General features: G+C 36.3%; 2 protein-coding genes across 4 annotated transcripts in view; both read left to right on the top strand.

The window, feature by feature from the left end:
- LOC129749953 (uncharacterized) overlaps positions 1-26,863 on the top strand; it is a 157,931-nt gene that overhangs the window by 76,182 nt on the left and 54,886 nt on the right. The gene's annotated exons all lie outside the window — the stretch shown is intronic.
- LOC129749973 (uncharacterized) lies at positions 7,486-8,696 on the top strand. The gene is made up of 3 exons (XM_055745136.1): positions 7,486-7,762; positions 7,843-7,929; positions 7,994-8,696. The coding sequence occupies exons 1-3, from the start codon at positions 7,567-7,569 to the stop codon at positions 8,185-8,187; spliced, it is 477 nt and encodes a 158-aa protein (XP_055601111.1). The 5' UTR covers positions 7,486-7,566; the 3' UTR covers positions 8,188-8,696.

Genomic DNA, 26,863 nt, shown 5'->3' with positions numbered 1-26,863 from the left:
TCTAGCTTTCCTGAATTTTTCGTTTTTATCATTCCAACTGTTATCCGTTTTAAGAGTTTTTAGTAGAGTTTTCCATGCCTCTTTTCGTTTTTGGATAAGTTGGCTGATTTCTACAGTCCACTAGGAAGCGTATTTTGGAGAGGTATTTCCTGTCGTTCGAGGTATGGCACGTTTAGCAGTTTCGAAAATAGCTTGAGTGATGTTTTTTACGTTAAGATGCGAGACGGAGAGGAGTTCATCGCCTATTTCAAGATGATATTTCTCCCAATCGGCTTCTTTGATTTTCCATTTTTCTACGACAGGTAGTTCAGGGCAAATACTGTCAAGAGTAACCGAAATTGGAACATGATCACTGTTTACTGGATCGGTATAGGTTGACCATTTCAACCTTTTAAGAATCGATGTAGAAGCAAAGGTAACATCAATTGAGGTGTCTTGACAGTCCCGAGTTGGACTAAATCTTGTTATTGAGCCATCATTTAGTGGAACCATTTCGTGATCAGCTGCCCATGTCGAAATTTTGTCACCCATATTGTTAGTGCAAGTGTCCCACGTGAAATGACGCCCATTGAAATCTCCACCAACAAGAAAGGGGGGATTAAGGTTTTCCATCAATGCTCTAAGCGATCTATCTGCTGTGTTATGATAGCCTGATTTTAAATGATTATATATGCATATCAATGTTACTTTTATCGGGGAAAGTAACTTGACTGCCACCGCAGGAATAATGGAATCTATTTCGAGAACTTCATGAGGTGCTTGTTTCAAAATACACAAGACCGCATGTCCTTTTTTGGAGTTGGGACAAAATTTGGATGTATAAATAGTGTAGTTATTTTCCAAAAGGGAGTTGTAAGAGTCAGTCAGGGTTTCTTGAAACATTATACTTATCGGTAGGTGGTCCCACAGCAGTTTCGTTAGTTCCGCTTCATTTCTCCAGAAGCCTCTGATGTTCCATTGGAAAATCAGATGTTGACCTCGAGACCTAGCAGGTCGAGATGAGTAGACCGGTTGAACAGGCGGAGATAAAAGTAGTGTTTGGTTCATTGCTGGTGTAGTTCGAGCGGGTCCTCTGCTTGTGCCTTCACCAGGGTCGCATAGTGTCGCATGGTTATTTGATGATCTGTGAACATCTGGCGTCCCAGGATCATGCCAGGCAGCCGACGGGGGGCGAAGGCTTTGGGACAAAGTTGCACACATCTGGGCTGTGGGAGGAGGTTCACCTTCGACGGGTATGAGGATTGCGTCCCGGAGGGATCCCCTGCCATCCCACATATTACCCGGGATCCGTACTACACTTTCGGAGATCCCGTGCCACAGATGGCCTGGAAGCTCCTTAAGTTTTTGATGCCTGTTTGTATTTTTAGTGTTGGTAGCTAGTTGGGTGGTTGAGGTGAATGTTGTTGATTCATTTCCTGTACTCAGTTTACTTGCGAAAAAACTGATCCTTAGATTGGGATCCTTGTTGTTCCTCTCGTTGCTCTCCTTGTTCCATTCCATCATCCGAATCTTCTAGAGTTTCTTCTTCCTCTTCTTCCTCTTCTTGTTTTGCGTTTTTATTTTTCTTTTTGTTTGCTAGCGGAGATTGTGGTCCTCGCTTTCCTGGTTTCTCAGAATTTTTCGATTGCGATTGATTGGTTTTGGTTGTTTGTCTTGTAGACATTGGAGGTGGCAGGGTAACTGTAGGTTTTTTTGGAACTGATTTTGGTGCTTGAAATCCTAATTTAGGCTGTTGCTCTTGTTTTTGATGTTTTTGAAGCTGTTGTTGAAGTGCTTTGTGAAAATTTTCTTGCTGTTGATTTGAAACTGGTGTTGTCGTACCGGATCGGCTTGTGGGAGTAGTGGCTTGACTGCGCTCCTTAGTTGGAGTCATAGCTGGCGAAATATTGTGTTCTCGTAAATAATTTTTCACTCTTTCTTTATACATAGAGAATTCCGTTTCTATCTTAGCATATTTTTCGTTTTCTTTCATTAGGATGTCCACTTTTTCCGTAAGATTTTTCAAGCTGGCAACCAGCGTTTCAATAAGCTTATCTTTTTGAACATTGTCCGCGTCGGCAACCGACGCATATGTGGGTCTAGCGTTTGGCAAGCTAACCCTCTTCCGAGCTTCCGCCCAGGAGATGGACTCATCCGTTTTAACACGAATAACCGCTTCCTCATGGCGATAAAGAGGACATTTCCTCCCCGCCGCGGGATGTTCATTATTTTCCTCGGGGCAGTGTGGGCAACAGAATTTTTCTTTGCATGCGTTGTCTGTATTAGAATGACTTCCAGAGCATCTGGTGCAACGGGTTTTTCCTTGACATCTTTTTCTGTAACTGTAACTTAAGCCCCTGCTATCTATCGCCATCTGTATCTCTGTTTTCAAGGATTTTCCTAATTTAGCTTCAATTAACGATGAAAACCAAAAAGGGTTGTTGGGAAGAGGGTTTGGGTTTTCTCCAGATCGTTTCACCATCAAAAAAATTTTGCGCCCATCAAACGTCGACGAGCGCATATATGGGGGGATGGGGGATGAATCCACATGTGTTGTGGAACCCCCACCCCCGGGGGGTGCGCCAACCATGGCGCTCTTCTGCTAGTTCTTCTTACTTTTACTTCTTTGTATGTTTTCACTCCCAAGATCCACAATTTAAAAAAAGGGGGGGGGGAGGAGGGTACTAGTAACTAGTACGTTTTATATGTTCCACTACCAGGGTACCAAATTTCTCAAGAGGTGTGTCAAATTGCGCAGCAGCTCAAATCGGTTTACCCAGGATTTCACTCATATGCCGCGCAACTCGTAGCTACCCGGATCCCAGAATAGCAGCAGAGGTAAATTAGATTGCTCTAATCCCAACCCAAACTTCAAAACACGTGCTTTCAATTGCTTCTTCCCTCTATTCTTTCTTCGCAAAGCGCAACCGGAGCGCCACTCGACGCACTCGCGCTCTTCCTCTCTTTCCACAGCAAGAGTTCTAGTAAGCTTTTTATAGCATGAGCGAGCTTTCGCTGAGGGCTTTTTATATAGCTTACTCTCTTTTTTCGAAGGAACTCTGTTCCGTTTGTTGTACGTTGTACCCGTAAACACTAGCGCGCGCAAAACTACTTCGAATTTTGAGCCCTTCACATAGGCTGCCCGATATACGGGACTTCACGCACACTGTCTGTGCTTCGTATAGATATCTTTTGGGGACTATCTATAAGCTCTTCACCCTACTGGGGGGAATTATCGAAAAATATCACTCAAAATAACCACTCCGCACTCACGTCACTGTGTTAACTTTAATCAGAAAAGATTTTCCTGATGCTTATGCCTAAGCTCAACGATGAATTTAACCCGTTTATTACTTCTGACATGCGATTTTAGGAAACTTTCTTTGCCGAACGATTCAAAACATCTGACTCTGAATTCTGAATCTGAATTCTGATTCTGAATTCTGATTCTGAATTCTGATTCTGAATTCTGATTCTGAATTCTGATTCTGAATTCTGATTCTGAATTCTGATTCTGAATTCTGATTCTGAATTCTGATTCTGAATTCTGATTCTGAATTCTGATTCTGAATTCTGATTCTGAATTCTGATTCTGAGTTCTGATTCTGAATTCTGATTCTGAATTCTGATTCTGAATTCTGATTCTGAATTCTGATTCTGAATTCTGATTCTGAATTCTGATTCTGAATTCTGATTCTGAATTCTGATTCTGAATGCTGATTCTGCATTCTGATTCTGAATTCTGATTCTGAATTCTGATTCTGAATTCTGATTCTGAATTCTGATTCTGAATTCTAATTCTGAATTCTGATTCTGAATTCTGATTCTGAATTCTGATTCTGAATTCTGATTCTGAATTCTGATTCTGAATTCTGATTCTGAATTCTGATTCTGAATTCTGATTCTGTATTCTGATTCTGAATTCTGATTCTGAATTCTGATTCTGAATTCTGATTCTGAATTCTGATTCTGAATTCTGATTCTGAATGCTGATTCTGAATTCTGATTCTGAATTCTGATTCTGAATTCTGATTCTGAATTCTGATTCTGAATTCTGATTCTGAATTCTGATTCTGAATTCTGATTCTGAATTCTGATTCTGATATCTGATTCTTAATTCTGATTCTAAATTCTAATTCTGAATTCAGGTTCTGAATTCTGATTCTGAACTCTGATTCTCAATTTTGATTCTGAATTCTGATTACGAAATCTGATTTAAAATTCTGATTATGGGCCCTACTCGCTAACTTTCAGCTACTCAGTTCAGAGTCACGGCTACTCAGTTGTCGCCAAAACCGCACCTACTCAGTTCTGACTAAACGGCTTTTACTCAGAACTGACTAACAGCCCTTTTCGCGACAACTGAGTCATGGTTACTCAGAATGCGCGAAGATTCTGAAGCGGTTTTTGGCCGCTTTTTTCATGCTAGAATAGTTAAAACCTGTGTTATTTCTTAGACAAATGATGGATTTATTGATTTGGTGAAAAACAAAAGTCCAAATTTTGTGCATACCCATTTATTTTTTAAAAAATCCGCAAACTTATTGTTTTTTTTTCGCCCGTCGGGTTTCGTCTCCCGGGCTTTGACCCATTATGCCGTACAAGATTAAGTAATGGAAAATTTATTCGGACCATCATCACAGAACCCTGTAATAAAAATAATATCGGATTAATAGCTAGAAATTAACTTTAAAATTAATATTCACCATGTATTTTCTTTATTTTTTGCTCCACGAAACAACCAAGTCCGACCGCCTAGCACAAACTGATCAACATTTACTCAGTTGTCGCCTTCAAGCACTCGAGTTCTATGAGTGCCGAATTTTATGAAGTCTGAGTAATTTTTCCGCTGATTTTTGAGTTCATTAAGATCAGCCGTCGGCTGCTTCATATATGTGGCGACGTCTGAGTAAAAGGTAGCCGGGCTCTGAGTATTTCAAATTTAGCGAGTAAGTCTGAATTAGGAACGCTTATGGTGCATTTTATGGATGTGATAGCCTTTTATATTCATAAAATTTAAAGCAGTCAGTCATTTCCGACAATAAGACCAAACAAAATGTTTACCGCAGAAGTTCTTTACAAATCTTCCATGAGTTAAGCTCATATGTACCTACACACAAATATAATAAAAGTACATTTTTGGTCACAATAATTAAATTACTTTGCTCTACTTTCACGCAACGGCCCAAGGTGTCATAAGCAACTATTTCGTGGACTATGCTCACCAAATGAATCTATTAGTCCAAAATCGTCCTATACGCGGGGTACAACAAAACAAAACCAAAAAATGATCTACCGACACGATTTTGCCGGGCAGGTGATTTCATTCCGCGTTGAGGTGAAGGAAAACCAATCAAGCGATTACATAAAAACTACATCATGGTGTTGAGCCAGACTTTACTGTCGTTCTTGTATATTAGGCAGTGTGCAATATTTTGAAAATTCATTAGTTTTTTTTGTTTCAATATATGATGGCTTGCCTTTGCTTGCTAAATTTTCGATGTACTGAAGAAAAACATGTCTTGGGAAATTTATGTTATTATTTCTAAAAATTATTCCTGTATTTAATTTAGGAACACAAACAATTTTATCACTGACTCAAACAACCTTTTCGAATCTAACTCCGGATTTCATGTTTTCTTGCAAACAAATAAAAGCTTTGTGTTAAGTGTTAACTGAACTGAAACGAAAGCTAATGCAACATGTAGCAGAACAGGGCAAATCGAAAGCGCGTTCGGACCATTTACCCAAATTAAACGAAAACGTAACCTTACAACCGGCATGACAAAATCAATCGGATTTCATTGAAAACTCGAAGACGGGATTGGAAATCGAAAATCTTTGTTAGTAGGTATTTCTAAGCAGATTTCAGAATTCTGGAACGGACTTAATATTCAGGAGTAATGAACATCTTAGATTATCATTTCGAAAAAATGCAGAAAAGATGGAAAACTTTGAATATCTATGTAATGACTTAAACATGTTGAAGAAAAATTAACCTTCATAATTTTTTTTTCTGGGAAAAAAAATTTATGGAGGTTAATAGAGTATTTCCCGAGACAGATTGTGTTAGAGTAACTTTTTGTTTTTGTTTTTAAAAATGTAAACACCAACTGGTCGCCATTTTGATCCTTGATGATAAGCACAGTTCAATGCTTTCCTTTAAAAACTTTTTTAATTAAAAGCATTTACATACATTCATGTCTTAACTTGTTATGAATTTACAATCAATGAAATAAAGAATTTATATTCTCCCCACCAAGGTGCGCTTGCAAAACCACTACAATTGTATTGCCAATTTTATTTCGATACTATCTGGTCATTGAACATGCGAAATGTTGTTGTTTTGTTTACCCTACCACTATATGCCTAGCTAATGTAAACATCAGAAATCAGCTGTTCGTCTGACAAGTGGAAAAATGCCTGATTTTTCTTAAACAAGTTTAAGTCAACACATTGATATAAATACAAAGCACATAGATTTAAATTGAGCTCGATCGGATGTGACGATCGATTTTTAACAAAACATTTTCTCTTCAATCCTTGTAATAACTAAAACAACACAACATAAGACATGATGATAGAAAAAAAAAACATTCAAACAACGTGTAGCTGGCAGCTAGAACTGCTAATTTACATTAAAGGGGGTTCCAATAAAAATGTATACCTTTTTCAGACAAAATCATCTGAAAAAATTTCAAATGCCACTTTCAATATTGGAACTAATAAGGCTTGTCATAGCATAAACTCATCCAATAGCAGTGATTGAAATCCTCACCAATTTTCTCATCAGAGGCTCTCAAAATACACGCTTTGAGGCCTCGCATAGTAATACAGGAGACGACCCGCATACGAAAAAATCATAACTCGAACAGTCAATATGATACACCAACGGTTGTTGAAATAGTGATTATTTCTGTACACGTTACTATTCCATCAAACTTTAGCTCTGAAACGATTAAAACGGTACTTTCACATTAATGTTAAAAATTACATTACCAGATAACGTGAATTATGGATGTGGAATATTCCTGTTCAATTTTTTAAAAAGCGTGAAATTGATCTCGAACCATTACCCGAAGCGTTCATGCATTTTGACACATTCACGTCAAAGCAGAGAAGAGGTGCCAAGTGGAATTCAAAAACGTTCATTTGTAAATAAAAAAATCAGAACGCGTAATGATTTCTATGTTGTCATTTCGTTTTTGGCTATATGAAAATCATACCGTGATGATCATTGGAATTGATTTTGAAATAAACTACGAATTTCACAATTATACTTAAATATTTCGACTATTTGAAATCTTGATCAAGTTTTGGATTTACGCTCAAAATCATATAGAACATTTATACGCATAATTTTCGTACATTGAAAACTATTACATTCATCACAAATGACACAGAGAAATTAAAACAAATATTTAACTAGATTGTAAATAAGTATTGGGCCAGAAAAATAATAAAAATTTGAAAATTCGGTGAATCTGGCATCACTGATTAGTTTGTTTGTGTTGTTCGCGCGAAATTTGTGATTTGTGGTAAATCGGGTAATTTTCCTTCTAATCTTCCGATTTAACGACGGCGGTTATGGCCCAACCAGCTGTAGTCGCCCTGTGCGCAACCTTTTGTCACTTATGGCACCAGTGCAGTGGTAATTATCTAATAGTAAGTGCCAGATCGACGCACCGGATGTTTATTGAAACATCCGTTAACTCCCGGTTAAGGAACCTTTGTTTTCCATGCGTTTGGATTCATGGAAACATGGATAGATTGCGCGGTCAAGGTATGTAAACCTGCCGGAAAACTTCTTCCGATAAAACGAATAAACAACAGTTACTGTATGAAAAATATTTCCTTTTGCAGGTTATAGTACTACCACTTTTCCGTATCTCTGGAAGAAGGTTGATAAGGAGCCAGCCCCCAGCAGTCGGCAAGCTACCGGAAGCTCCCGTAAGTTTTAATGGTCTAATCTATACCCCTTATTGTTAATTGACTGCTTAATTTTTAATTTCAGTTCTCTGCACAATCGTGATCCGAAGGACAAGCACTTTTTCGCTATGGCCGGATGGGATCGTCGTTGGAGGTTTCTGTCACATGCAGATGGATCCGCAATGCCAGACGGGTGAATTTAAAGGTCGATTGCTACCCAGTCCATTTTTCGCTCACATCCATCGCCCAAATGGGAAGGAAAGCAAAGCTCCCGCTTGAGCATGCACAACAATAGCAACCTTTCGCAGCACCTATGACCGGACCTTTGTTGTCGACCCCTTACCAGAATTATGGGCGGTTAAATTTGTAGCCGATATGTACCCAATCGGATGGACATTTACATGTAAGTCAACAATAAACGAATTCATAGAATCAAATAAAACTCAAATAAAAATGGTTTCATAAAATGATCCGAAAACCCTGAATGCAAATTTGCACATGTGTGCGTGCCATGTTCCCGTATATGATTCCAATAAACGTATACATACCTTCGGACGAAACATTTTGTCGAATCGTTTTATACCTTTACTGGAAATGTTTGGTTACCAGATTACTTTAAAAATTACTTTAAGGAAAACAGTTTGATGACCAGAATACGTTTTCCCCGATTGGTTTTTGAACGTTATCTCAACTGCTTGCAGAACAGTTCTTCCATACAAGTGGTTTAATAGTTCTTAACAGTAACATAACTTAACGCCATATTCAAGAGACCGTCGTTTCGGAATTCACAATTAGTGGAATGTTTTTTACGATGTCAGTTATCATTATCTAAAAGTTTTTTTACGCTATCCTGAATAATTGTGATACTATTACAGTAACTGTTTGGTAACCGTATTTTTTTATTCGGGGATACATATACATTCATTCAAATCTCCCCCCATGAGCAGGGTTGCCACCTATTTTCAAAAAATGTCTGAAACAATTGGGCCGAAATGTCTGGAAATTGGTATAAATGTCTGGAACATTTTAGTGTTGAGCTAGTCGGGAAAAAAGCGCCCGAACATCAAATTTTTCTGATCATTTCACCGACCATTTCAAAAATTGTTTTTTTTTTATTTTCTTTGGGTTATTGTATTACGCTTTATCATTCCTTTTAGAAAATTAGAAATATGATATCACTTTGAGCTTTTATCGGTTCCAAAATGCAAAATTTCAACAGCTCTATCCAGTTATTGAGTTATTCTCTACCTAAATAAATGATTTTTCAAAAATAAGAACGCATTTGGTTGATAATGCACATCACAAATCCTTGAAAACGAAACACATCAACCACTATCTCAATGAAAAATGATGCGGCGAATTTCTATCCTCCCTACCCAGGTGTTTAGAAGCTTATTTCAATACTAAAATTTTAAAATAATACGTTATATCAAAAATTAAAAGTTCAGAATATAAACCATCTGCTTACCAATTTATATTCCGGAATCCAGGTTTATTTAGAAATTCTTATTTCAGATCGCAGATTCATTGTTTTAAAACTATTGATTATAAATTAAAAGTGATCAGGATCCAAATTGAAAAAAAAATAAAGTAAAAGATTTTGTTCATTTGCATGATTGCATAGATTGCATCTAGATATGACAGATAGGTAATATTGAAAAACCTTTTTTCATTGTTAAAACCTTTCTATAAAGTAATGCTAAACATTCAGGTTAAAAAATGGATTTAGATTTTTTCTTCGGAAGAGAAATTGTAAAAGTAAAAGATATTGTAAGCACGACGCTTGAAGTATAGTCAATGTCTACTTTTTCAATGGTTAAGAAACGTCTAAAACTGTTTTTCAATTTCTTTTGCAATTTCACAATATATACATACCAACAGAGCTGCTGAATGTTAACAAAAATAGTATTTGATTTGGAAAGTTTGCTTTTTCACGCAGCCCAGTGTTGAAATAAGTTCGGGACGAAATGATTCCAAATTCTCCCAGTATACACGTTCGGACCGAGTAATGTCAAATAGTAGACAGTTTTCGTCTGAATTCGAACGATTATGATTCAAACTTCGTGAGAGTTATTCGGTGGGAAAAAAAATTACTGGGCTGTTGATTAGAGCGAAGTGAGCTAGAACAATTCTACTCCACCCCAGTCAGTTAAAGTAGTCAATTACGCCAAAATAGATTAAAATTTTGAAAAAAAAAACATTGTCAATCAAAAAATGTCTGGAATTGTCTGGAAGAAATACAAAAAATCTGGAAGTCTGGATACCAAAAAAAAAGTCTGGCCGGAGGTCAAAAAGTCTGGAAGATCCAGACAAAATCTGGAAGGTTGACATCCCTGCCCATGAGGAGGATCTGCTCTGAGAGACACTATTCGTTTGCTGCCCCGAACGAACTCTCTCAACGTTCGGTTGCTACATGATGCATGAAGAAGACGAGGCACACATACTCATTTACGTTATTGAATTTGATGGACTGCTCGTTGAGGAGAACATCTTCAACCTCGCCGCAAAAGTTGAGGCAACAACGACAACAATCGAACTTATTGCATTGCATGGGCCCGCAACGTATGGAGCAAGGAGGGGGGAGGAAAAAGAAACGAAAACACTAGCTGCCTGCGTGCGGTTGCTCTGCAATAATAGCAACAGCAGAAAAACCTCGGGTATTCGATCCAGGCACAAACGAGGAAACTCGGGTTTGCTGTGCCTTTTGAATTCGGTTCCCTCAAGAATGTAACAGGAGATGAGTGAGAGACATTCGTTTGGTTTTTTGGATTCGCTGCCTCGAATGTATATTGCTTCGTGAAGGCGGGCCATGTTGAGAGCGTATGCATCATCGGTTTTGTCGTTTTCGCTGCCTCAAAGCAACCTTTGCTTCCGAGTAAAGCGTTGAGCGAGAGAAGGTTGATCAATTCATTCTCAACCAAATACAACAACTGTCCAATAGACCAAAATGAGTTGGAAATATTTATATTGAAGAGAACATGTTGTATGTGATGTACGGGAGTTACTTCATTATGGATTGACCTCTTCAACTGAATTATTACTATTTGCATTGAGGGCTGAGAACTAGTAAGCCGATTTTCATAAATAGAGGGAAGTGTTCCTAAATGAGCATATTGGGTAATATGCGCATACAGCCGATTGAAGAATAGGTAGAGATTCAACGTATCTAATCAGTGCAGTTTGAGGTTAATACACTTTTGACACATGGCATGAAAAAAAATCATTGTTATATGAAGCCAAAAAAATAAAAATTCAAACAAGCCTTTTGTTAGTTTTGTTAAAATATATTGAACTTTAATTATCGTGCGTACAGATTCGTGCACAAAAATGTTAATGGTTTTACTTTCTTATCCATCTGGAAATCGGAAATTCAACAAATTGAAGCTCTTGGCAAAGTTGTAAATGATAAGATATTGGAATAAAAGACAGGTTTTGAACGCCATATCAGACAGGTTAAATGCATATATCAAGAAAAAAAAATATTAATCTTGTAATTTTTTTACTTTTTATCATTGAAACATAAAATCTACGCTAAAATAACAATCTTACAGCGAAAATTGCAGAGCTGAATACCTATCCGATAAAAATACGATATGAACAAAATATTAGTATGAAATACGGCCATAAGGCACAGCTAACTATGTTTCATACAAAAGAATTACTTATGTCTAAAATTTCACCAAAATTTAAGCCTTGACGTATGCTTAACATCCGTTTATACAATTTTCAATTAAATAATATCAAAATATTCTAAGTGTAAATGAAATATAGCTAATAACATAAATATGCGCATTTAGCCCGCCGGTTTCAAAAATCTGCTATTTTGACTACTTTTATTATAGAATTATTTTCACAAAAAATGTAAGGAATTTTAACAGAAAAATTGCTCTAACGCATAAAAAACAGATGTTCGCTCATGTGCATAGATTTCAGACTCCTGTCTATTGTAATATGGGAGAAATTGAGTGCTTTCCTTAATACTCGCATTTAGCCCGCCTCTCCCCTATCACTTTTTTGAAACTATCTTTGGTAACAACACAGTTGATCATGAGAACAACCAAAACTTTTATTGCAACAACCAACACTTTGAAAATTCATCTTGCATTATCTAGAAACCCCTTCGATTTAAATTGAAAAATTCAAAATTTTGTAAGTTCTTAAAGTGCAATTTTTAGTTTTGCAAAGTATCATTTGCTTGGTAAGTTTGTAAGTTTTGAGTTATTCTTCCAATTGTAGCGCAATGCTTAAGCGATATATGTATTTATGTACATATGTTTTACGTATTTGATTCTTGTCATTTGTGCTGAAAATTTGTTCAGATGTTGGAGATTCTCAATCTATTTTCAAGAACACCCGAAACGATTGCCACGATGTCAACAGCAGACAGTAGTGTCCTCTGCAACCAATGCAATCAGTATCAGCAATGCTGCGGGAAATAACATCAACGCTTCGCAACAGGTCAGTTTACTATTAGCTGACCAGAAGGGCCAGCTACAATAGCCCTAGAATCCCTGGTCAAGTCACGGGGATTTTGGTGAGAGTGTGCCTAATGCGGCCTCTTTTGGTTGGCTAGCAGAACAGAGGTTACGAAGAACCTCGGGTCGGCTTTGATGAGGGGTGACACTAGTCAAGAAATCCAAAACACAGTGTAGTGTGTACTCGATGAGGTGGCCGGCCAACAGGAACTGCTGCTACGGGATGTCTTGGGGCTCGAGGATTGCACCTGGTGAACCGGGTGGCAATGGTGGAGCCAACCTTCAATTTCGGACCTCGTGGAACTTTTACGGGTCCCAAATGTTGCTGAGCGATTGCTGTTGCTCACAAGGTGGGTGTTGTTGGTCACTTGCCGTTGTCTCAAACTCTTTCTCATGTTGGTCAACCCCCGGTTAGTACAAGAAGAGTGATTGTTGGCAATTTACGGATTTGGCTGCAGGTATGAATATAATTTGATCATTAAAAGTTTAAGTTATTTGTGTAGTGATTGAAAATTTTGTGATAACTTTGATTTCCGGTTCTATCTGTGGAAATGTTTTTGAATGAGTCTTCAAATAAGTTGCAAAGAAATCAATTACCTACAATTTTGTATACGTAGTTTCTCAATTGAACATCTAAGAACAAAGTTATGCTACTTTAAAGTTGTGACGTGAATTCACTCAGTTTAAACAGATCAGGGTAGTGGACTGATTTCATTTTACAAAATTTGGAATTATTATGAAACATTTTCTAGAGATGTCAATTTTATGGGCACCTTTAAAAGTGATATTTTTGTATTACAACTTGTATTTCCTTAAAAAAAATTACAAAAAATCAAAATGTTTTTGTTCGCTTCTTAAAACAATTCCATTCAATATACACCAATTTTTTTTTCTACACAGTGAAGCAAATCGTAAATATTTAAAAAAATTCCAAACAAATCAACCCATACATTTTAATATTTTTTTAAGTTGTTAACATTTGCATTGATTGAAATGTTTTTCTAAATAATATGTAAAACATGTTAAAAAAATGTTTCTATCCTATTTTGTTTATTGGTTTTTGTAACCTTTAGGCCGAATATTCGGCTCACCGAATAGGCCGAATATTTATTTTTTTAAATTTATTCAATAGCAGACTTTTCAAGTTTATCAAATAATTTTGTAAAATTTATAAAATATCCAAAAGTTAAAATGAGAATGCTACACATCCACCAAAACCTTCTGGATTTAAGTAAACATCTTAGGTGTATCCGTGTATTTTTCACTGTTAATGACTTTATTTATTGAGTAGCGTTATTCCAGATTTTTTTTATATATCCAGGCTAGCCCGTTCATGCCTTTTAAATATTTCCGGAAAACTTTGCGATATGAAGACAAGTATACTTTTCAAATGAAAAAGAGGTAAGATGTAAAAAGTGTTATTATTTTTTTCAAATGTTCAAAATAGCTTAACTTTATATGGGGTTTAGTGGGAGGATTGGACAGGACATCAAACGATCGGAAGACTGGTATACAATGGATTGTGGGTTCAAGCCAGCCGGAGTATCTCGACAAATTTAGAATAATGAGTAGGTTACTTTGGAACCTTTTCAGAATTCTTCATTTGTTTCGAACAGTTGGAAGGAAGTGAGATGAGCCAAACCTGTCCCAAGCCAGTGGTAACGGACCCCTTGGTTGTGCTGCAAATATTGTTTATGAGTTAAGCTTGAACAACCCAAGTAACCATAAGCACTAAAATCTAGCACCAACTCTGCTCTAGCGTCAGCTATAGTGCTTGATTCTGTGCATCATTTTAGCTCTGTGAACCAGGTTTGGCGAAATTAACTGCTGCATTAGTGCAGAAACTGGTATAACCCTATAAAAGCACTGTTATAGCATTGGTTGATGCTACAAGGTTGGCGGGCAAAATGCTGGGAAAATGCAAATGGCGTTCGAATGAGGTTCGACCATGCGAAAAAAAAAATATTTTGGATTTTTGTTCGGTTCATTTTTCGGCCATGATACTAAATTTGTAATTATTTTTATAATCGCTTATGCATATTGAGGAGATCTCTCGGATTGAATTTTCTACATGATATTTTTTTTATTTTTCAGCTGAAAATGACCTGGAATCGAACTCATGACATATGTGGCTCTGACATTTGACATTGACTCTGCCTATGAACCTATCAGGTCCGCGTTAAATCTTTGAAAAAAAAGACCTATTTGAATCAAATTTCTAGCAACCGGTGCCCTGAATTTGCATTGATTCAGCATCAATCAATGCTAATGTGCTTTGGCCTAATGCCACTGTAGTGCTTACATAGTGCTTAAAAGCATTAAAGCAAGCTTGTGTGATGCCAATTTAATGCTTAGAAAATATAGCATTTGTTATTCTGATTTAGAGCAATGTTGCATTTCGAAAGCATTGTGCAAAGCTGATAGAATGCAAGTTGCATTTTAAAAGAGTGGTATAATTCTAACATGATGCAGCATAGCACTCGAAGGGCTGTTGTAATGCAAAATTGCACTTGATGTGCTGATATAGTGTAATTTAGCCTTTGAATGCTGGTGTAAAGCTATAAAAATGCAAAGCTTTAGTGCTTATGGTTACTTGGGAATATTTGAATATGCGATCGAGACTTCCCGTACCGCCTCGGGTCGAAAGACCTATCAGCCACTGGTGGGTTTTCATCAGTGATTGAAATCCTCACCAATTTTCTCATCAGAGGCATTCAAAATACACACTTTGAGGCCTCGCATAGCCATGCAGGAGACGATACATATACATTCATTCAAACCTCCCCCCATGAGGAGGATCTGCTCTGAGAGATACTATTCGTTTGCTGACCCGAACGAACTCTCTCAACGTTCGGTTGCTACATGATGCATTAAGAAGACGAGGCACCCATACTCATTTACGTTCTTGAATTTGAGGAGAACATCTTCAACCAGTGATGTCAACCTTCCAGATTTTGTCTGGATCTTCCAGATTTTTTGGACTTCTGCCAGACATTTTTTCAGGTTTCCAGACTTCCAGACTTTTGTCATTTCTGCCAGACAATTCCAGACTTTTGTGTTAGGACGTAAATTGTTCTTAGAAACTATGAAAATTCAAAATGGTCATGGTAGAAAATGACAGAAAAATGATTAGAATTTATGAATTATGAGTTCATATGAGTTCAGGAGTGGTTGAAAAAGCTTTCAATTATAACAAATGCTTCAAGATGTAGTCCAAGAGAACATGTAACTGCCCAAGTAATCATTAAGCCATTTAAATTGGCCCTAATTTAGCCTCATAGTCGAATGTAGAACCTGCTTTCAATGCCTATTAAGCTCTATATTTGACTTAAGGGCTGCTCAAAAGCCACTTTTTGCGTGTATTTCGGCAGATGTACTGCTTGACCCCACTTTCGAAACACGCAAAGGAGAAGATGTCAAAATATTTTCCGGCAAAAAAGAAAAAAAAAATTTTGTCCTTGTCTGCCTAAGCTGATTTATTTTCTTTGTTTTTTTTCTATCTCTCTCAAACCTGTTTTTTTTTTTCTTAAATGAATCATGAGTTCTGATTTGAACGAAAACATTGGAGTAAAACAAAGTTTTGAATTTTAAATACACTTCCAATTTGTATTTTCACAAAAATCTCAGGAACACAATAATGTACACTGCATTTTGAAACACTTAACTTCATGGCTCCGAAGTAATGGTCCAGAACCTGGCATCCTCACTCCACCTGATAAACAGTAATCCTAGTGAACATCGGAAATCTACAACAAAAGTTCTTCCAGCTCTTCTAGTTTCCGGTTGGGTTCGATGTTTGGGTTGACCATGTTTTAAGAACAACATTGTTGGCCAAATCGGGAACTCCGTTAGAATAGTCGTTGACTCTATCCTATACCCATGAAATTCCTGTTTTGCGATGGAATTTTTCATCAGGAACGACTCCAAGAATTCCTAAACAAACTAATAATTCCCATTTCGATCGCGAAAACTTTATTCAACGATTGTTTACAGTTCTTCTTTTCGTTCCATATTATTTCTTCAGGTCCCAAATGTCATGCAAATAGGCATTGACTTTTATGTCACTTGACTTCTGCAGGGCTTGGAAGCCCTATAACACTGCTTAAAGAACCAATATACGGCTTATTTCGTTTTATTTCATCCCACAGTGCCTATATAATGCGGCTTATAACAGGGCTAAATGATTTATTGTGTAATGATAGTTACAGAAACGAACGATTTGTGGCTATCTGCAACATGGAGATCAGGCGACTATTCAAAAATAAGCTATCCAGACATTTTCAGACATTTCCAGACATTTTTGCAAAATCTTCCAGACTTATTCGAAAAATAGTTGGCAACCCTGTCTTCAACCTCGCCGCAAAGGTTGAGGCAACAACGACAACAACCGAACTTATTGCATTGCACAGGCCCGCGACGTATGGTGCAAAGAGAGGGGAGGAAAAAGAAACGAAAAAACTTGCTTTGGCGTGCGGTTGCTGTGCAATAATAGCAATAGCAGAAAAACCTCACGCATTCGATCCAGGCACAAACGAAGAGACTCGGGTTTGCTCTGCCTTTTGAATTCGGTTCCCTCAAGAATGTAACAGGATATGAGTGAGAGCCATTCGTTTGGTTTTTTGGATTCGCTGCCTCGAATGTATATTGCTTCTTGAAGGCGGGCCATGTGAGAGCGTATGCATCATCGGTTTTGTCGTTTTCGCTGCCTCAAAGCAACCTTTGCTTCCGAGTAAAGCGTTGAGCGAGAGATGGTTGATCAACTCATGCTCAGCAAAATTCAATCACTGGTTTTCATACATACATACATACATACATACATACATACATACATACATACATATGTTTTACGTATTTGATTCTCAACATGATGAATGCAATCGTTTTCAATAAAGGGAAAATTTAGATCGCTTAACCAAAGCAAAGCAACTACGGTGTACGGTGGTTGAATTAAAGGGAATCTTTCGATTGCTCTGATTCAATCAGGGGCGGTCCTGACGAGTGCGAGCTGGCTCTTGGGGGGGGTGATTTTCCAAATTTTCAAAAATCAGTCAAAAACGTAAATATATTGCGGAAAAAATCATTCATTTGACGAGTGCGAGTGCTGGGGGGGGGGGGGGGGGGGCTTGTGTGCAGTTTCAAATGAGACTTTAATATTTGCTGCACACCAGACCCGTTCGATGGACATGTCCATGGCCATGGGTGAGAATTAAAAATTAGTTATAAATTTTAACAATACCAAAAAAAAAGGACAATAAATAGGCAAATTGATTTCTAAAAGCCAATTCAAACTCATAGTCATCACACCAACTCAAAAAAAAAGATGCTGATACGGATCAAAATAAATCAGAATCAAAATTTTAAATCAATTTTATTTCCGGTTAGGCATTAACAAATCATTCGAAATGTTGATTCTTATTCTGAACAAAAAAAAAATCAAGCAAGTATATTCAAAACATCAGAAACGGAATGCGAATTAAAAATTGGAATAAAGCCAGAATTTGAAGCTTCTGACATAACAATCCGTGCACAGAAGAAGAATTGATCAAATATAGCACCAAATTTGATAACAAATTAAACTAGAACTCTTACAAAAAAATCCGATCAGGTCAGAATCATTGATAATAATGTAAATTATCAACCATATTTATTTACATTTCTTTTCTTCAATTTCAATTGTAGTTTTGGTTGAAAAATTCAATCACAATTTGAAAAGTGAATTATCGATTAGGAAAATATATCAATTTTGAACTTTAGAGAATTTATTCGAAATTAGCAGATGATTAATTTAAAAATGAAAATAATTAATTCTATCAAGTTATCAAGTTATTAAGTTATCAAAGATAAAATCCTTAATAAATATTCAAATTCTACCAGTGATCATTATTAAAGGCAAGAAAAGTTAATTTTAGATTGTGTTCGTAGTTATAACTTTATGTATTTAAAATACAACAACAATCCATCATCACTGACAAAGTACAATTTGGGAAATGGAAGAGTTCTTGAATGATCAAACACGAAACTGTTCCCTTTTATTTATTTGTTTATTTATTTATTTATTAATTTGTTTACCTATTTGTTTAGCCATGAGGAATGAATTGATGGCATGTGATTAAAATGCTTCTTATAAAATTCTACTCTCTCATTTTCAATATCCAAACATCTATTTGAAAAGAATTTTCATAATGTTGAATTGTTCTTAGTTATGTTCTTTTAATTTCTATCGATAAGGTCGATAAATGAAATTAACAAACAAAAACACGGTGTTGAACTCTTCATAAATTTAAATGTAATATGAAGATGAAAAAGATTAGTTGGTTTTTCCTAATAAAAACGTCTTACCAAAATAATGCAAGAGATAGCATTTTTTTTTTTATTTTTTATGATAGTTTAATGGCATTGCGGTGAACTTTTTACTATGAAAATTTTTGATAGAAGAATTACAGATTGAAGAGACTTTTTGTCCGATTGGGAAGCACGTGCTTTGCCAATCCATCGGGTTGGATGTATGGGTGAACGTAATTGCGCCCCTCGCTATTACTTCTCTCAGCCATGCAATTGATGCGGGACAAAGGGTCTAGAACGCACCTTTGAAGCTTTCCATAAAAATATGCTCTCAGCTCACTTTCAACATCTTTCAATTTTCTTTTATTAAGCATCTGCTTTGTCTCTCCGTCATTTAATTTCAATCTGTAATTCTACTATCAATTTTCGTAGTAAAAAGTTCACCGCAATACCATTAAACTATCATAAAAAAATAATAATCAACGGTGACTAACCGTTAAAAAGAGATAGCATTTCGGTGTTGTACGAACAATAGCTTATAGTGTAAATCAATTATTAGGTGTAACAATTTCATAGCGTGAGAGATAAATATTCAAATAAATTTTGGTTGCACTGGTAGGCTGACGGCGCAGCAATGAGCCGTTATCGGAAAGAGAAAAATAACGGCGAGAGGAAAAGAGAAATCAATGTTTTAATGATTGATTTAGTAGATTTTGATGCGCTGAACTCGAATCTTCAACTAGATTTTGTTTATCACTTCTCGTTTTGGTGATATGGAGTTTTGATAAGAATCAGTTTTGGGTGAAATCAATCATTGAAAACTGATGTACTTACAAGTGAACATGAAAAAAACTGGTTCTGAACTTGTTTATTATGCATTATTCAATTAAGGAATACTACTTTCATGATGAGGAATGATCTAAAAAAAATCTACAGTGTTTAAAAATTCTTTAAAAAAAACAAGAATTTCTTACATTACTGAAGAAAGTTTTAGAAAACAAAGATTTTATTTCATTTAAAAATTTTGCTGAAGTCTGAAAAACGATTTAGTTTCTGCTATGAGAAAAATCTTATGTAGTCATTACTTCTCTAAAATTCGTTAAAAGTCTATTATTTTCGAAATTGGGAATAGTAAATAAACAGAAAACTTCAATAAAAAAAAATTTCACAGAAGTCAAAATTACATGCGTTCTTGCGGAAAGAAATGTGATATGAACCGTTATTTTGAATTTTATTTGTAATGTTTAAAAGTTTTGTCAGACAGTGCAGAATTTTCTTGAATAATTTTTAAATTATTTAATATTTAAATTATTTTTATCTGAAAAAGTATTAATCCTGTGGCCATGTGAATTTATAAAAACCCCTTTGAACCTGGAGTTGAACATTTAGATAAAAAATAGAGGCGAAGTTGGTTTCTTGAAAAATATTTCATATCAGCATAAAATTTGTAATGATTCAAACAATTTTTTTATCTTAGTTTTTTTTTTTCTTTATTATAGAGACTTTCAGCCTCGGGCTGGTTCGTCTCTTTTTATCTTAGTGATTAATCATCAAAGTAATGGATGAATTCGATTGAATATACTACTAAAAAAAAAACAATATTTCACGAACCTGATGCACACTGCTTCTCCTCTTCCCTTCCAATTTCATTTTAAATTAAGAAGTTTAACTGCTCTTTTTGATATCCTTTTAAACAGCTTATACATCCTTTTATAAAACAATGTACGAATCTTTAATATTCACTGCGAACAATTGCTGACAAAAAAATAATTTCCGTCATTTGTATATTGCGCAGTTTAAAAATTATGAATTTAAGAACTCTTTAAAGAATCTTCCGATATAAATGTAATTTACAAATGAAAAAATAAACATATGTGAAAAAAACAATTTATTTGAGAATGTGTTAAGAATTGCTATGAATTTAAAACTGAATGTATTATTATTTTTCTAAAGTATTTTGCTGAATCGTGATTCGAAAAGCTAATTAATATTGCTCTTTCAGACTTATTTTGGATTTTCTCAACTCTTCGTGAAGAAGAAGAAGCACTACCGCAAACGTCAAACATGGAAACGGAACTTTGAAACTGGAATAAATCTTCAGCACACTTTCATGCGTTTTTTACTAAGACAAACATCATGTTTCAGAATCAATCATGATTTTTCAGCAACATTTAAACCATTTAAAATGATTACTGCACATGGTAACGTTCTGATTGGAACATTGTTTACCTATTTAAAGAACTTTGGTGAACTTGATTTGAAACTTCAATCAGAAGATAAAAAAAGAAAGAATGCAGAGCTTATTTCGAATGGTTTTTCTCCGCATCTTTATACATAAAATCGAAGGATTAACATACAATATAAGAATTGTTCTTTCAAACTTTGAATCTTTTGCGAATTTTTGTGTTCGGAACAAATTGTCAAAAACTTCTTCAACTTCCGAACTCGAATTTATCCTTTTTTCGAGGGTAGCTTATTTTCAGGGAACTATTGTAAATTGCATGAATTTTTAGACTTCTGCGAACATCTGATTTGATAGATAAAAATCTCGCACTCACTAATACCATAACATTCTTCATATATACAATCAAGTGGTAAAAGTTGAAAAGGGAGCATAAGAAAAAAGGACCATGCAGTATAAGAGTTCAGTTACTTCAAATTATCTCTACAAAAAATCAACATTCATACGCACCATTACCGTCTTCAACAAACTGCGCAGATTGCACCTATTTAGACCCCCGTGCAATTAATTTGCGCGCAGAAAAATCTGCTCACAGACCTATACATAGACAATGGCACATATCGATGTGCTTTACATCATTGGATGAAATTGAATTAAAAAATATTGCGACTGGTGTGTCAGTAAAAATAGTCAGTGAATCCTTCATTTTTCGGATAATTTTTCAGTTATTCGAAAAACGCCCGAAAAATGCATAATTTATTTGTTTCACTCACATTCTGGTACCGAAATGTACAGAATGCATTCTGTTTTCTGTTCGTATCTTTTCATTTGTTGATCGGCCAATCTTCGTTATTAAATTCCTTGGCTCGCATTTCATAATAATCTTCGCCAAAACAATAACCGTTATACCGTTTGGAAATGTGATTCGAAAATCAGTAGCGAGCAACGGCTGATTTGAAAAACTGACACGGATTGTCTACACTCAGGCAAATTCTTATTATAATTTTCATAAGATGCATCTTATGAACCACTTTTTAGAGTGTAAAATAATGTTTCATAAGAGTCTCATGAAATTCTTTCAATTGTCATACGATCTTCTTATGAAAAATAGAAGAAACGGCATTGTGAAAAAATAATGAACACATTCATTCATTGCATCAGTTTTTTTTTCATCATCTAACAGTACGAAGCAAACGCCAATTCATAAAGATATTATAGTTTCGCTTCAATGTTAAATGTAATTGTTATCTCCGGAATGGTAAGTTCGATTTGGTGTTTTTGGTGTGAACGTTTAATATATTACTAAACTAAAATACATTATCTATTTACTTTTCAGCAAACTGGTCGGCAAAAACGCAAGGTCGAAGATCAAGATGCGGCAAAAAAAACTTTGATGGAGCCGTCTGTTGATGCGCTGCTGATGGTGACCATGAAGGATTAAATTTTAAACAAATTTGGCAAACAATAAAGTAAATGTTTTCAGCATGAAATATCTAGAATTATTCTTATTAGAAAGTTATTTATTGTTTCCATAAGAATCTCTAATGAAAAGCAACAACCTCTCATTGTAGTAGGCGTTCATCTTCAGAATTCATTCGCGTCATAAGACAATCTTATGAATTTCATTAATTTTTCTTATGGCGCCACTTCATAAGAGAATCTTATGGCATACATAATAGTATTTTTCTGAGTGTATGTGTGCGTCAGTGCGAAAATATGTCTGCGTGGAAATTATTTGCACAGAAGTCTAAATAGGTGCAATTTCCGCAATAAAGGATGATTAAAATTTGTTGTACCTGGATGTTGCTGTTCAGGTACAATGCATTGCAATTACAGAGCGGTGGAAAGTTTTGACACTTCCGGTCAAAGAAAACTTCCGGATGTTACTTCCTATGGGAAGTAAACAACATCCGGAAGTTTCCGGACATTCCAAGCCTCACACCATATGGTGACAATGACGGACAGAATTTTACGCTGACACGGTGAACATGCATTTCATTATGAAGTTCCTTCATAGTCTTCCGGTAATTGTTCCGGAACGTCAAAATTTTGCGACGTGTTCGTTGGTTGCTGTTCCGGTTCGGACTGAACTCGCTAAGTGTTTTCAGTCCAACAAAGAAAGTTCAATTTTTAGTTCATAAGGTCGAACTCAGCTTTGATCCCTCGCCGAAGGAAAAAATGGGATCAATTTTGAGTTCGCTGTTCGAACTCCGTTTTGATCCATCGCAAGGAGGAAAAAGGGTACTTAACTTTAAGTTCATAGAATCGAACTATGTTTTGAACCTCAGTCATACTTTATTTTGAGTTAAAAAAAAAGAGCGTGTAATAATAATAAATAATAAAACTCGCCGGAAGTCGATTTATTCATTCAAATAATAATTAAGTGCATCTTCAAAAAACGATTTACATATTGTATGATGATTTGCTTTAGTGTTTCTCGGCTACACTGACGAATTCGTCAACCCATCAGCAGAGCTGTCAAATTACGGTTGTCAAATTTCGGGTCTAACTACCGTTGCGAGAATCCAATTTTTCTCTGAATACGCAATATAAACTCTTGTTTCGATTCTTCAATTTCTAAATATAAATTTAATTCTAAAACAAAATTATTAAAATCAAATTCTTAGGTATGCAGCTTTTGGAACTTCATTTTTATTTGTTTTCTCTTAAATTTCAAGCTCTCATAGATTTTAAAATTTATTGGAACTGAATCGAAAGATATAGTTACAAATTTGAAACAAATGATTTAGTAAATCAGTAAAAAATTGTATTTTGGCTTCATGCATTCAATATTTTCAAACATAATGTATAATTTAAAATGAAAAAGATTAATAAAGGATTCATTTCTTATAGCTAATAATATTTTTCAACGAAAAGTACTTGATCCCGAAGAAATAGGCGAGTTATGACGGGATATTATTATCACTGGTTTTATCTCATCTTAATACATAGGCAAGTTTTTGGAGCCTTTTTTTAATCTGTTCTTGGAGGTATGTATATTCCTGAACTCAATTTTTATCAGGTTAGTTCATCACCTCACCATCACCAATTTCGAATTAAACACTGTAAATGCCTTAACAAAAGTAATTTGGTGAAAATTGTTACAGCTGTTTTAGTTCATAGGACCGAATTTTTTTTCCAATATTAAGAATATAAGAAATTAATAAATTATATTATTTAACAATCACCCCCACGGAGTGGAAAATTTTGAAAATACCAAAGAACACTCACTAGGAAACGTTCGAACTTTTAATAGAAATTCCAGCGTTTGCGAGTATTTTGTAACGGTTTTTTGCTGCTTGGGGGGGGTAATCACCCCGATCACCCCCCCCATAGGACCGCGCCTGGATTCAATAGAATTATTCAACCAGGCTCACAACTCACAACCAGGGTTCAACACGCAGGAGTGCGTCGAATGAGAAAGAGCAAATAAAACGCAGCTCTTTCGTTCTCGGTTCACAGGCAGATTTGATTGCTCGAAATTCTCTCAAGAAATTTGCGACCAAAACGCAGATTAAAAATTTTTGAGCTGAGCGAATTCGCGCGCGCCTATTCGAGAGCACGAGCGGTTCGGAAACTGCGTTTGCGTTTTTCTAGCCGCGTACGTGTAGGAACACCGAGCATCTACCGAGAGGACACGGCGGCTCACCGGAAGGCGCGCGCGGCTCTCTTTAGCACACGGAGTGTTCGCCGTGTTTTCGTTATTAAGGGCCGACGGAATAATCTGTGCGAATAATTAAATCAATAGATATGGTAAAACAGATAGAAGCACGCAATAGCCTTGGGAGGAGGGTTATAACAATCCATGTTAGAAGTTTTAAAATACATACTAGTAATAGTAACTAACACTAGTAACTATGAAAAATTTACCATGAAATAGTAAAATTTCGCGTAAAACGCCAAATCAAAGAGCACACAAGGATTGTTAAAATGAATGTTAAAAATATTCTAGCCACTAGTAGTAGTTACCAGCACTAGTAACTATGGTAACTCTATAATGCAAAAGAACGAATAGTTCGACTGCTTTTCAATTATCTTTTTTTATGTGTTTCATGTTATTTTAAATACGGTCGGTCAGTTCCCTCGTCGAGAAAACCTCTATCATATTCGATACTATTCGAGTATATGTGCTACGAAGAACGGAAAAGTTATAAATCGTCCTAAAGTTTCGGTCGTTATTAGTGCCATTTGTTTACAAAGGTCATTTGTGTAAACACCCCAGCTCGATTTTTTCGACTAAAGCGACATCTGGTAAAAAAATTTGGAACCACCAGCTCTTTCGAATCGAGCATTTTATTGCATACCTGCACGCTCTTTTTTTTTTTAACTCAAAATTAAGTATGACCGAGGTTCAAAACATAGTTCGATTCTATGAACTTAAAGTTAAGTACCATTTTTCCTCCTTGCGATGGATCAAAACGGAGTTCAAACTGCGAACTCAACATTGATCCCTTTTTTTCCTTCGGCGAGGGATCAAAGCTGAGTTCGACCTTATGCACTAAAAATTGAACTCTCTTTGTTGGACTGAAAACACTTAGCAAGTTCAGTTCGAACCGGAACAGCAACCAACGAACACGTTGCAAAATTTTGTCGTTCCGGAACAATTACCGGAAGACTATGAAGGAACTTCATAATGAAATGCATGTTCACCGTGTCAGCGTAAAATTCTGTCCGTCATTGTCATCATATGGTGAGCGGCTTGGAATGTCCGGAAACTTCCGGATGATCCGGCAGTTTTCTTCAGAGACCGACAAAAAACACAAACACAACACAGTACATAACGTGCAACACAAATCCTGTAGAGCTGACACATAAATTTTTGTGTGCGACACTTTGGTTTGGCACAGCACTTCAATTGTGTTGTGTTTCATCAAATCAACACGACACAGTTCCCAGTTGTGTCGTGTCGAGGATAACACAGCACGCAACACAGTGTTATTACGAGCAAGGCTATTTTTTCACCCTTCGCACTTGACTGGACAGCATTTCTCCGTGTTTTCAATGGCGAAGCTCTTCACTCACATTGTGTTGAGCAAAAGCAAAAGAAAAAAATTTATCCAGTTCGGCTGCTAGCAAGTAGGCGACGAATTGAAAAAAAAGCTAGCTGGCAGGAGCAACAATGATAATCGTATCGGGACCGGCACACGAGCACACTGTGTCGTCAACTGTGTCGCATACTGTGCTGTGTTGCGGCCGACACGCAACAAAAGTAGATTAACACAGACACAGCACAGCTTCGTTTCGGAAGTGCTGTGTCATCAAATTGTGTTGCACTTACTGTGTTCGTGCTGTTTTCGGTCCCTGGTTTTCTTTGACCGGGAGTGTCAAAACTTTCCACCGCTCTGTAATTGCAATGCAATGTACCCGAACAGCAACATCCGGGTACAACAAATTTTAATCATCCTTTAATTTCCTGAAAATAAGCTACCCTCGAAAAAAAAAGGATAAATTCGAATTCGGCTGCCGAACTTAGTATTGACTATGCCTATCAGAACTTAGTTTTGCTATTGCCCAGTCAAACTCAAAGTTGAGGGCTGCCACCGAAGTGCTGTTTTGATACTTAATTTTGAGTTTAAAAAAAAGAGCGTGTGAAGGCGCAATGGATACCATCTACTCGACTTGCAGTGAAGCAATAACTGGAATCGAGCAAATTGTTTGCAAAGGCGCTCGCGGCAAGCGATTCCATATCATTTGCTCTGGCGTGTCAAAGAGTTTGGCTAGGCAAATTGATGCAATGTCCAAAAATGTTTTTTGGTTTTGCGACGATTGCACTGCTTTGATTTCGAACCCAACATACCGTTCAATGATGGCGTTTAATGCACCGGTTGAAACAAACGCACTAGAAAAACTCACAAGTGCGATAACCGAAATGCGCTCTGACATTCAGCAACTCGTCCCGAAGCCACCCCGTAGCAACTCGTCCCGAAGCCACCCCGTGGAACAAGTCTACGCCCACGCTTGAGCTAAGACGTCCATTGAAGCGTACACGAATCCCCGATGCTGTTTCTACTGGACC

The sequence above is a fragment of the Uranotaenia lowii genome, chromosome 1 (genome assembly GCF_029784155.1).
Source record: "Uranotaenia lowii strain MFRU-FL chromosome 1, ASM2978415v1, whole genome shotgun sequence".
Lineage (NCBI taxonomy): Eukaryota > Metazoa > Arthropoda > Insecta > Diptera > Culicidae > Uranotaenia > Uranotaenia lowii.
This window is presented reverse-complemented; position numbering and strand designations above follow the sequence as displayed.